Source organism: Trichoderma ghanense, assembly GCF_004382785.1.
Source record: "Trichoderma ghanense strain CCMA-1212 chromosome Unknown scaffold_24, whole genome shotgun sequence".
In the NCBI taxonomy this organism is placed as follows: domain Eukaryota; kingdom Fungi; phylum Ascomycota; class Sordariomycetes; order Hypocreales; family Hypocreaceae; genus Trichoderma; species Trichoderma ghanense.
This window is the reverse complement of record NW_027395687.1, coordinates 156,637-168,509: the sequence shown is the minus strand read 5'-3', so window position 1 is coordinate 168,509 and position 11,873 is coordinate 156,637. Positions and strand designations below refer to the sequence as shown.

At 53.6% G+C, this 11,873-nt stretch overlaps 2 protein-coding genes across 2 annotated transcripts; one reads left to right on the top strand and one right to left on the bottom strand.

Moving 5' to 3' along the window:
• Nucleotides 1–7,282: 7,282 nt before the first annotated feature.
• On the top strand, nt 7,283–7,885 carry CCMA1212_010328 (uncharacterized protein; the record flags this gene model as incomplete). The annotated part of the gene is made up of 1 exon (XM_073707377.1): nt 7,283–7,885. The coding sequence occupies one exon, from the start codon at nt 7,283–7,285 to the stop codon at nt 7,883–7,885; it is 603 nt and encodes a 200-aa protein (XP_073554161.1).
• A 215-nt stretch (nt 7,886–8,100) lies between these two features.
• CCMA1212_010327 (Tyrosyl-DNA phosphodiesterase 1) lies at nt 8,101–11,228 on the bottom strand (the record flags this gene model as incomplete). Its single annotated transcript, XM_073707376.1, has 9 exons — nt 8,101–8,320; nt 8,461–8,663; nt 8,761–8,924; nt 9,006–9,066; nt 9,126–9,199; nt 9,265–9,302; nt 9,396–9,606; nt 9,696–9,879; nt 9,972–11,228. The coding sequence occupies 9 exons, from the start codon at nt 11,226–11,228 to the stop codon at nt 8,101–8,103; spliced, it is 2,412 nt and encodes an 803-aa protein (XP_073554166.1).
• Between the last annotated feature and the right edge of the window lie 645 nt (nt 11,229–11,873).

The following is an 11,873-nucleotide window of genomic DNA, read 5'->3' as shown; positions in this document are numbered from 1 at the left end:
CTGCCTCTCTCCCCCCCGCTCGCTGCCGGGCTGGCAAGGTACCAGCTTCGAGGCCCTGCCCCGGGGGTGTGCGGTACGGGCGTGTACCCGGGGTCCCGGCGGACGCAGGGCGCGCGACCAGGTACCGGCACCTTTGTGGACGGCCCATGTGAGAAGTACCGCCCTACCAAGATGTTCGAGACGGGCCCTCGACACTGTTGCAGAAACCGCCGGGAGCTGTCCGAGAGCCACCGAGCCATCGTCTGGAGACGCATCGAACCAAGAGCCCGAGAGAGCGCTCTCTGGGTAGAGTTTTTTGTTTTTTTGGTCAGCCCTGTTTTCTATTCTTGCTCTGCTCTTCATTATCTTTCAACGCCAGAAAAGATGGCGGCAGCTGGCCATTCCCGACTGAGTTTCAGGAACCCGTTGGCTTGGGCGGCCGATCCAAAAGGCAAAACAAAAGAGAGTTTTGTTGCCAGCAAGTGAACAACTGCTAGAGGCACGCTGTCAAGTAAGAGGAGGCCACCTTGCTATCTTGCTAGACGGACACACCAAAGGACGACACACCAAAGGACAAGTTGAAGCCGCGAGAGGCCGATGTACATTCGATGCCCGCCTCGTTTCGTATCGCAGCTTTCTTCACAAGGAGGAGGTCGGTTAGTCTCCCAGGAGCGGGCGAGCGCGCGAAATGGTGCGAGTTGCCGAAGAAAAAAAGCCACAGAGGTCAGCACCTCAGCGAGCCGGGGCTGTACCGGCCCAATTGCAGCGGTTGCGCGCGCCAGCATGCAGCGACAAAAAGTCGGGACTTGATCGATCAGAATCCCTTGCAAAAGCCTCGATCCTCTTCCCTACCCACTCCCCTCCCTCCCACACACACGCGCGAACACACACGCACACAATCGAATCACATCCCGGCCATACAGGTTCGAGAGATACATGCAGGTGCGGAGTCGTCGCAGCGTTAGCGCAAGTACCCCGGGATGGCCTGGACGCAGAAGCTTGGGCCTCTCGAGGGCCCGTTTCCCGCAACTGCCGGCTGCAGGGTCAAGGGTCACTCGCAGAGGAGGGGGGGGAAGAATGGGGTCATCTCTACTGCCTTATGGGACCTTTACTACCTAGGCCCCTTGCGAGCAACTACTGCAGCGATTGCAATGAGCACCACCAGTCTTGCTTATGGCCTTGCAGCTACCTTACCTTAGTTATCGTACTTGTCTATAGTCCCTTTTAGCCGTACGAATGTCTCTCTTCTTGTCGAAATCGTCTACTGTACGTCCGTCGGTTTGTCATTCTTTTCCCCTCTTTCTGGCACATCGTCTGCATGACGAGATACCTACGGTAGATAAGAGACAACCCGGCTTCATGCCGAGCGCGATGGCTCAGTACTCACAACGTGCAAAATGGCTTCAACTGAGCCTCAAATCTTCTCAACAAAAAGGAAGAAGAGAATAGATCTATCCTACTATTAGGTAAACAATGAATATGGTTTTTATGAGTTATATGGTGATAGTACGCGCTGCCAGCCACTAGGTTTTGATCGCGCTCCCAGCAACACGTGTCGTGGGTTTAATAGCAGAATTCTAAAGAACGCCTGATGGAAAGTTTGCCCTGATAGCGCTGCCAGCCCTGTTTCTCAATCATGCAGATTCTTCCCTTTTGAAACGTTTCTATTTTCAATTTTTTTTTTTTTTTTCAAATTTTTTCTTTCAATTCAAGATATCGTCACCTTGACCAGAGTCACGGCAATGCGGCAAAAGAGCGAAGCGAGACAAGACAGAAGAGCGACGCACCTACTTGTGCCACCGTGTCAGAGGCAGAGTGGCCGCGACATGAGCAATCAGCGAATGTCACGGTACCACCTCTACAAACGAAGAAGGTACGTGGAGTTCCCACGTTATTGCCCACCTTACCCAGGTACTACTAGGTAGGTAAGGAGGTAGGTATGGTGATCTTGATACAGAATGGACGGCAAGACGGTCGCGAAAAGCCTGGACAGACGCATGCTGTGCACATTTCAACCGCGTGAGACTGCCTCAAAAAAAAAAAAAAAAAAAAAAAAAAAAAAAAAAAAAAAAAAAAAAAAAAAAAAAAAAAAAAAAAAAAAAAAAAAAAAAAAAAAAAAAAAAAAAAAAAAAAAAAAAAAAAAAAAAAAAAAAAAAAAAAAAAAAAAAAAAAAAAAAAAAAAAAAAAAAAAAAAAAAAAAAAAAAAAAAAAAAAAAAAAAAAAAAAAAAAAAAAAAAAAAAAAAAAAAAAAAAAAAAAAAAAAAAAAAAAAAAAAAAAAAAAAAAAAAAAAAACGCTGTGCTTTGCCATTCTCTTACCTTAGACAAATGTTTATCGCATGCCTTGCATGCTCTGGCCATCGCCTCGCCTTGTTCCCTCTCATGCCATATGTACCTTATCGTCTCGTAACCCGCAATTGCGCCGCGATCGCGCGATTGCACGGAGTCGCACGTCGCCGGATCTAACGCTGCAGCCCTACGTAAGCTGCGATTGGCCCACCGGGCAGGTCCTCCATCGCCGCATCCGGCCCCTCTTTATTTTCCTCCGCAGCTGCGGCTCCACGTGTTTTTTTCCGCTCCTAAGATGGGTTTGTATGCGTTTTGCCTCGCTTGCGTCGGCCCTTTAAGAACAAAGAGCGGGCTCAACGATGCTCAACGATGCTCAACGATGCTCAACGATGCTCAACGATGCTCAACGATGCTCAAATGAATCGCTCAATGACGCTCAACAGCGCTCGACGATGGCTAGACACGGATATCCTATGCCGCGCCCATATGCAGGCTTTGTCAAATGACGTCTCTGAAGCTGCAGCAGCAGCATAGCAGCAGCATAGCAGCAGCTTCGGCAACTCCATAACCGCGAGAGACCGCCGACGCCGACGCCAACGCCAAATTGTAACGCACATAGCCCGACTGCGAGCTGCTAACTTGAAGCTGCCCTAGCATACCGCTACTCCTGCCGCTATCACAGACTACTGCAATTCGCTGCTTTGCTAAGCACAGCCCATCGTCGATTGGCCGCGCTCCTCCCCCCTCTCCCCCTTCGCTCGCGCGGGCCCGCGGAACCGGGCTGGTTGCGGGAGCAGCGAGTTTGGTGCCTCACCCTTTTGCGGCCGTCACTCCCCCCCACATCGCCTCTGGTGTTGTTCGAGTACGCTCGATTGCCCGTAGCAAAGCGTCCGTGCGGTTGGGCGACGATGGGCTCGTCTGACAAAGCGGCTAAAGTAGTTCAAAGGAGGGGTCGTCGCACTCGAATATCGAAGCGAGGGAACAGCCAAGATGGGGGAAATGTTTGTCTTGGCTTGCCCTATGCCGATGCTCGACCACCTACTTGCTGCTCAAGCCGTGGGTAGGTGAGGTATGGGAGGCAGATGCCTTGACAAGACAGGACAGGTTGGCGCGATGGGATGGAGATTGAGTTTAAGGGTTCTGGGAGTATCCGACAGTCGTGGCATTAAGGCCTTTGATGAATGACATTGACAGCCGTTGTCAGGCCAGGGCAATTCATTTGGGCCTCTACCTCATGAAACATGAAGCATCTACGATCTACCAGGAAACAGATATGTAATCACCTGGTTCATTTCGTTTCATGACCAGCCGGACGGGGTGATTAGTCCCTACCCAGCTACTGTACTGTACAGTAGTGAAACTCGGCAGGATCAGTCCGCCTCACGTGACGTCGAGCTCCTGCACCGATCGGCAGAGGAACCAGACAAGCACCAATAGGGAAAATGATTGCTCAAGCACGCACCGATGTGCTAGTTGTAGGCGGTAGGCAAGAGCCACCCCTCTGCTCTCTGACGTCTGTCTGTTGTCTGTCTGCTCCTCCCGTCGTCTGCAAGTGTCTACTAATCTACTGCACTTGTCGCTGTTCGCTCCTGCTGTCTGCATTGCATTGCATACCTAGGCGTACTCGTATCACGCACCGCTTACCCATTCGGGCAGCACGTCCTCATTCTTCCACTCGCCCTCGCCAATTGGTCGAGTGAAGCTGCTCACGTCTTCTCCTCTCTCCATCTCCCTTAACCACCACCTCACGCAACCCGCTCGATATCCACCGCGGCGATGGCCGGCGTCTGCCACAACTTGGCCTCGCTTCCACCTCCACCTCTACAGCATGTACTGTACCATCCATTCCACACACACCACCGCAGCTAGAGCTCACGTCCTCTTGCACCATCCTGCTGCCTGCTCTGCGATTCGGCCAGGACACGGCCAAGACTCTCCTAGTACCTACACTAGCTCCAAGCCCGCAGAACGCCCAAGGCCCACAGGTTCGCCGCCTACTCTCCCAGCCGTGAGCATAGGGCTGGAATGGCTGACCGCACAGCGAACAGGAGTGCGAGGCCGCAGCTGATGAATCAGCCGCTGGTTCTCTGCTCGCTTTGCTGGGTGCGCTCGTGTCCTCGTACGGCCTTGCTTTTTGAGAGTCTCTGCATCTGCTCAGCTACGCTCGTAGTACTCTTCAGTCCCGGTTCTTTTGTTTGATCCCTCTCATTCCTTTGTGGACACGGTATGCTAACAAGAATGGGCAAATTCAATGTCTTGAGTTGTCGTCGATTTGAATGTCGTAGTTCCCGCAGCGCCCGGAATTTCGCATCATTCTGGCTGACATGGCGTCGCCTGTTTCCTTTGGTGGTAAAAAGAATCCCCAGGGTAGAGCCATGCGGGAGCGCAAACCCGGCTGCGGTTCCATGGGGAAATCAGCAGAGAAGCTTTGGGTTCTGTATGCCACAGTCCGGGGCCGCCGAATTTCGCTGGAAAAAAAGCCAATGCCATGCAGCGCAGCCTGCTTCGACTGGTACCTGCATCTCCTGTCGCATCTCATCTCACATATCGCCTCGCAGGGAAGTTGGAAATCTCACATATCATCTCAAGCTATCAATCTCACATGTCATGTCATGTCACATCGTCGTCACATGCTGGCTTCTGCGCAGGCGGGCTCGCTTACTATGCTCACCCCCCCCCCCCCCCCAAATGGCTGCGGAGGGTGGAGGTACCGAAGATACCCGGTACGTACCAGTTGGTCCCTTGGACGCATTTGACTTTGGTACCTTGGCCCGAGCCTCCCATCAGGTGTGTCACCCGAATTACCCACGGGCAGTCGCGACATCGTCCAACTTCACACGCGTCGCAGCCATCATTTCTTTGTTTACTCTACCTCTGTTCCTTCTTCAGCTTGACATTGCCGGACCCTTCAGCAGCTTCCTGCATGACAATTAAGGTTTCAGCACAGACTGCCATGCCATGTTACACGGATTTCGTCGGGAGGAGCCCAGATCGATAGCGCTAACGCGAGATGGAAAGATACATTGATCATCATTGGATGGCACGTCAGGGGCACCACAAAAAAACGGGCTTTCAGTCAGAGCAGTCTAGAGCCAATCGGAAAGCAGCTCCGGGTAGACAGCGCTCAACCACCATAACCGCCAAACAGATAGCGATCGTCGTGGCGTTACGGCGCCCCATTGCTTTTTCATTTTATACAGCAAAAAGAGGCCATTTTTCCTTCAAGCAAGAGTCAAAGAAGCATCCGAGAGGACATGTGCCGGCGTTGCTTCACCCACCGTAGTCGCACATCTAGCTGGGCCCCAGGCCTAGACCGGAGTGACGAGAGAGAAGACACCGCAGTATGGCTTCACATCGAGCAACAGAATCAGCTCCAGGTCCTGCACACAAGGACGGAGCCCGGCTCAACGGCAAAAGACGCACGAAAGAGCATCTAATGACGAGCGGCAAACAGAGGCCGCGAACCTGCTTTCAGGCAAAGTCGTGCTGCCCGATTGCCTACTGCTCATCGGTCTACCTGGGGCACACGCAGTCACGATAACCCCTCTCTGGAATCCACTCTCACTCTGGTCCTGGCTGACGTTACCGATCACTTTCTCGACCAAAAGGCGGCTCAGCATCGATCTGACCAGCGCTGCCAAGGACGTATCCATGGGTTTCCTCAGGGCGCCATTTGCGCTCCCGTTCCCCCACCCTCTTTCTTTTCCCCTCACGCGGGAGAAGAGTCGAGCGTTGACTTGATGGTTGCAACGCTTGCTACCAGTCATTTTTGCCAATCGTGAAGCGGTTTGTTTCAGGTCCAGTTGACATATTGATTGCGATGCCCATACTACGAAGCACGAACATATTGCTATGCATATCTACTATCTTAGTATACCTTAGTATAGCACTCGAGGCTCTTGATAGGCTCGCACAATGAACTTGTCCGTACACCATGGAGCTAAGCTACTACCTGCCTTGCCCACTGCCTCATCAACACTAGCCGCGAAGAATAGCGCAGCCTACATACAACTACCCATTTTCATCAACCTCTGCAAGCGAGCCCTGGCGATGTTAGCATATGTGATCTGTCCCATTTGTCTCTAGCTACAGGGGCTGTGCTGAATATTCGAATCTGCAGGAGCCAGTAGTTTGACGGTGGCTTTGATGAAGTACCTCCCAGATGAACGGGACAAGGTAGTAGTAATTGCAATGACATGCGGACACTCCAGGAAGGAAGAGGGGGGAAAAAACGAGCAGTTAGGGCTGAAGTACTGTACCCTTTGAAGACAAGGACAAAATAACAGAATAACGAAGAAGCAGAGCAGATGATCAAAAGGCCGCAAAGGTGGGGAAACGGAACGACGAAATGATGAGAATGTCTGTTGGACTTGGTCCAGATGGAATGTCGGCATTTTCGATTCGACGAGAAATGATTTCATGACTCGCTTTCCGTGTTTGAGCTCAACGGTCTTTTGGTGGGAATCGACCGGCGATCGTCAACCCGGAAGGTGCCTATGGGCCGTCGGGAGTAACTCCGATCGGACGGCTCAAAGGGAGCTCGACGACGCATGTCCGGTCTTGAATCGGCATTTTATTTTTCCCGCGATGCCCTTCCCTTTTTCACCCAGTGGTCTGATGGAGGAGTATTTCGTCCGACACAGTGCAGGGGGGTGAGTGCAGCGAGCATCAGAGAGGCCGTCTGTGTGTATCCGAGTCGGAATAATCAAGCCAGACAAGGCAAATATGTGAGAAGCAAAGATGCAGGACAGCACACTGTACCAGATTCTCTCGGACGGAGCATTCTGTATGACTCAAGCAGTTATGGAGTCCAGGATGGAGTCCAGAATGTGGCATAATTTACCCTCGTTGCAGTTGTAGGACTTTGGAGCGTAAATTACCCTCGCTTTTCGAGCCCTTGGGGGTTGCACCAGCGGCTCGACGGAGGAGCAGCGGAGGAGCGGCGGAGGAAAAGATAAGAAAGCTCTGGTGGGAGGGGCAAAAGAGACAGAGAGCCCTGGAGAGGAACCGAAACAAATGTGCGCGTCAATCGTTCGACCAACAACCTGTAAAAAAACACACACACTAAATAGGCACACTCACCAACTCGTCACCACCGCTCGACACCACCACCGCTCACGATCCTGTTCGCACTCAACACTCGCTCGTTCAAGACTCTCGCACTCTGGCGCTCGCTCGGACCACTGCGACCACTGCGGGGACGTGCCACAGACCATTCCATTGCTCCGTTCATCATCGTCGCCTGGGTCCCGGAAAATCCCCTCAATTCGATCCAAATCCCCTCATCTCATTCCGCGTGCGAAACGTCCAGACGAAGCCGTTGAGCCTTGCGCCTTACGCCTTGCCTTGCCGCGGTGGAGCGCTCTCCATATTTCCAGACATCCTTTGCCCCTCTTCTCTCCCCCAGTCCGAGTCTTTGACCCAGTTGTCCTTGCCCGCCCGATCCCTGTCCATCGTATCATTCTCCAGATCAACCGCGCCCTGGTCACATCGAATTCCAGCCTATCAGCGCATCGCCTCCGCCAGCTTTCCTCTGCCCTGCCCCACTGTCTGCAGGCCGCACGTTATCTGCAAGCAAGCATGTCCCGCGCTTCTGACCACGGGGTGCCAGGGATCTGACGTTCTGTCAAAAGTCATCTTTTTTTTTCTGCTCATTGGTGGTTCGTCCGCCATGTCTGCAGGTTCGTAAGCCATCACCTCGGGTAGCACTGCGTGTTACCCCTGGTTTAGCCCACCAGAATAAAGACGAGGAGAGGGGAAGGGACAAGGATTGCGACCGAACGCATGACCACTCAAAATCCGACATGTCCTCATACCTTCAACCAACGCCCAATTCAAGCTCCGGTATAAAACCAGGGTCGGTCACTTGATGCGTACGCAGGCCCGGGAACTTGCATTGGAACAGGAACCGTCCCCGCAAACATGGCCATGTCGCTGCCAGCCGGGGTCTTGCCACCTGCTTTTGGCTCAGGCACAGGGAGGACCACTCCGCACTCCCAGTTTCGACAGTTCATCTTGATGGCCTTGGTAGACCTGTCTCTCGATAGTCGGCCCCTAACAAACACCCAGCGGCCGTCACGGCGGCGGCGGGCACAGTCAGCCTCTAATCACACTTGGCCCGGCCCATCAGCAGGCAACGAGAATGAGGGAAAACACGGGTGTGGTGGTAGAAGTCCCCGTAAAAAAAAACTCACCAGGCGCTCTCGGAAAGATTGGCGCTCCCTACATAGGCCCAGCCCGGCCGTTGCTGTGTCGTTTGGCCATGCACGACCCGTCGCACGAATATCATCTTGCTGTGGACGAGAAGCCGGTCGCGAGCGATGACATCCCGCACCAGCTCTCTTGGAAAGGTAGGCGATCGCCACCACTTGGCTTGCACGCAAATTGTGCCCCCGGCCTGTCACTCAAGGTCAGTTGCCGTATTCGACGTACACGACTTGAATAGCAACAAGTCGCTGGTGATGCAGCACAAGGCCTCTGCCATGAAAACTCACATTGCGTCCGCCTCTGCTCCCGGCCACCGTCCGCTCTGTGGGGAAGTAGATGCGGACTCGTTCTTGGATCTCCTTGAACGCCGCCTCGTCCGGCTTCTTGGCGGCCTTCGACCTTGAGCTAGTGCCGCCGGACCTGTTCTTGAAGTCCTCTATGCCGTCTCGTCCTAGAGAGAATATTGAATATGTCAAATGAGTATCACTTGTCAGCAGCTTGGGGAGGGGAATCCGTCATCTTTGCCCCATACCTCGACAGGCACTGTATATTGCCTCGATGAACTCGTGATTGAGTGCTCCAAGAGAGGCACACTATCCTTGACAATCAGCAAAATCGTCCCGAGAAACAGTGGAAATCGCAAGCAACGTACCAAGAGGTCGACCTCGACGGGCTCAGAGCTGGCTAGACCGAGGGCTGCTACACTGGCTCCAAGGCCGCAATACCCTTTGAAGACAACTGTCAGCGATGATTGTCCCCGTCCCACTAGTGGTCTCGGCCCTGTCACCAACCTGTGCGTTCTGCTGCCTCTCCCGTGTGGCTTCCGGGTCTAAATGATGAGGTTGGAAATCAGGTCAGTATAGTCGCTCGGCAGAAAGGAGGGGCGATTCTCCTCTCTCCCTCCCCTGCTCTGGATACGCACATGGTATGGACGAAAGCGATATCTGACGTCTTGGAGAAGTCGTAATTTGAGAGGCTCGCAACCATTTTGTCGCCTACGCCCGTTGCCTGGAGGAAGTATACTAACTCCGTGTAGAATGCAGTCGGGGTCTGCGGAGTGGTGGCGGGATTTTCCAGTCTTGGGAGATCTATCAAAAACACCATCTGCATGTAGGCAAAGGACGGAGATGCCCCTGGTTAGCCCGGAGAAAAAAAGAGAAGAGGTTAAAAGCCAAATTGGACCGGGGTGCAAGGCAAGATGGTATCAGAGCAAGGGGTTTACCGACGTTTTCCATGACCCCGGTCTCACCCCAGTCGTACGGCACCAGGTTGCCCGTTGGGATGACGACACGGAGACGGTTCGGATACTTGAGCAGCTGCAATTTGGAATGCATGGCTCCCACCCCGTGCATTGGGGGAAAGCAGAACTTGATGTTGGCGGGGACGTTGCCTCGCATCTGATTCTTCTAATACGAGGTTGCCTGTCAGCGTTGCGCTCGACTGCGGTGGCTAGAGAGACAGGGGAATGGATGGAGGCGGAGGAGATGAGGGAACATACCTGGGCTTCGTCTTTGGCGAATGCGAGCAGCAGCAGCTTGGTCTTGCTGATGTCGAGCTTGGAAAGCATCCACTCCTCGTCCCACTGGAAGGACGACAGCAGGGCGAGCTCCAGCTGGTCTTTTTCGAAGACTTCCTCAATGGTGATGTCGTCGCCCGTTCGTGCACAGCCCCGAGCCCAAGTGCGCTTGACGGTGCCGTTGGGATACGGTAGGGAACTCCCTGGAGCTGCTAGTGAAGTAAACGCTGGCACTGAAACGGACGCTGTCGGCTTCGATTCTTTGCCCTTGGCTGCCGATGTTGATGCTGTGGCTTGTCTCTTGGGCGGTGGAATCTCGACGACGCCATCTTCTGTGTCTTCTTCGTCTTCCTTAGTGGCCGAAGAACGCTGTCGTTTCGCCACGCGCTCTAGACGTTGCTGCTCCGATTCGCTGGTGCTTTTGCCCTTGACTGCTGATACTGACGTTGTGGTTTGTCTCTTGGGCGGTGGAACCTCAACTACATCGTCGTCTGCGTCTTTTGGCTCGGCTTCGTCGTCCTTCTTGGCGGCTGAAGGACGCTGTCGCTTTGCGAGGCGCTCTAGACGTTCCTGCTCCATGGCTCTGCGGTCGAGGGCACCAAATTGGAACTGAGACTGAGGCTGGGACATTGCCTGCGAAGCTTGTTGCCCAGTTGCCTGCGGTTGAGACTGAGGTTGAGACTGAGGTTGAGACTGAGGTTGAGACTGAGGTTGAGACTGAGGTTGAGACTGAGAGGGTGCTTGTGTTCGTGCCCGTGCCTGTGACTGTCCAAGCAGCTGCCTCTGCGAAGACACCCAAGAGTCCACCATTGGTGGCGGCATCGTCGATGGAACCCGTGTCTGCGTCGGTGGCGGCATCCCTGAGAAGACCCGTGCCGGGACGCGTCCCGGAAGCTGCGATGAGTGTCGAGCTGGCGCTCGTGGTCGCATCTGCCCGGGCATCGGTGTGGGAGTCTCTAGAGTTGCAAATTCACTTGAAGCTTCTGAAGACCCGGTGGTCTCCTCTTCCTCGCCTTCTTCATCTGTCTCATCCTCTTCATCCTCTTCATCCTCAAGCTGTGTCTGGTACTCGCGCAGGGCCAGCAAAACCGCGGATCGTATCAGCCTGTCCTCCGCCTCCTGTTCACGGATATCGTCCAGGATGATGCGATCGATGATGCCGAGAGGGTCGTTGCTTGACGCCATCAGATTGCCAGACGCCATCAAGTTGATGAAGTGTTGGACATTGTCGTTTGACATGATGAATCTCGCCCCTGTCGCGAACTGAGCCTGTGATGAGCTGAACAGAGTCCAGAAGATGCCGTCTGGTCGGTTGTTTGTGCGTTTCGTCGTGCCTTCCAGTCGATCCTTGTCGGTCGTTGTTGCGTGAATGGGACCGGCGCGCTGTCACGTGGTTTGTCTGGAGGGAAGGAGCAACTTGCGGTGACATGCCAGCTTTGGAGGGAGCATTGAATGGAGAAATCGCGAAATATCTGAGACTTGCGTCTTATTAAATACATTACATGTGAATATACTGAGCTGCTTGATCTGTGTTCTTTGTTGACACATCACATGAATCACGCTGTTCTGTGTAGAGGGCTGCATCAACACTGACGATGCTGTTGGTGATGAAACCTGCCTGAACCAACCCACGCTATCGATAACGAGACATATCAACGCCCAGCATCAAACATGTGAATGAAGCAACCTGCAACAGCCAACCCTCCGACGAATGAGCAACTGTCCTCAGACTCATCATATACAGCCAGCCGTCCAATAGGGAGGAACACATAATACATGATTCTCCCCCCCCCCNCCCCCCCCCCCCCCCTCCCTCGAGAACAGAGTTTCCGATCATGGCGGCGGCTAAGACGACACACGCATCGGACAATGACGTCCACGAGG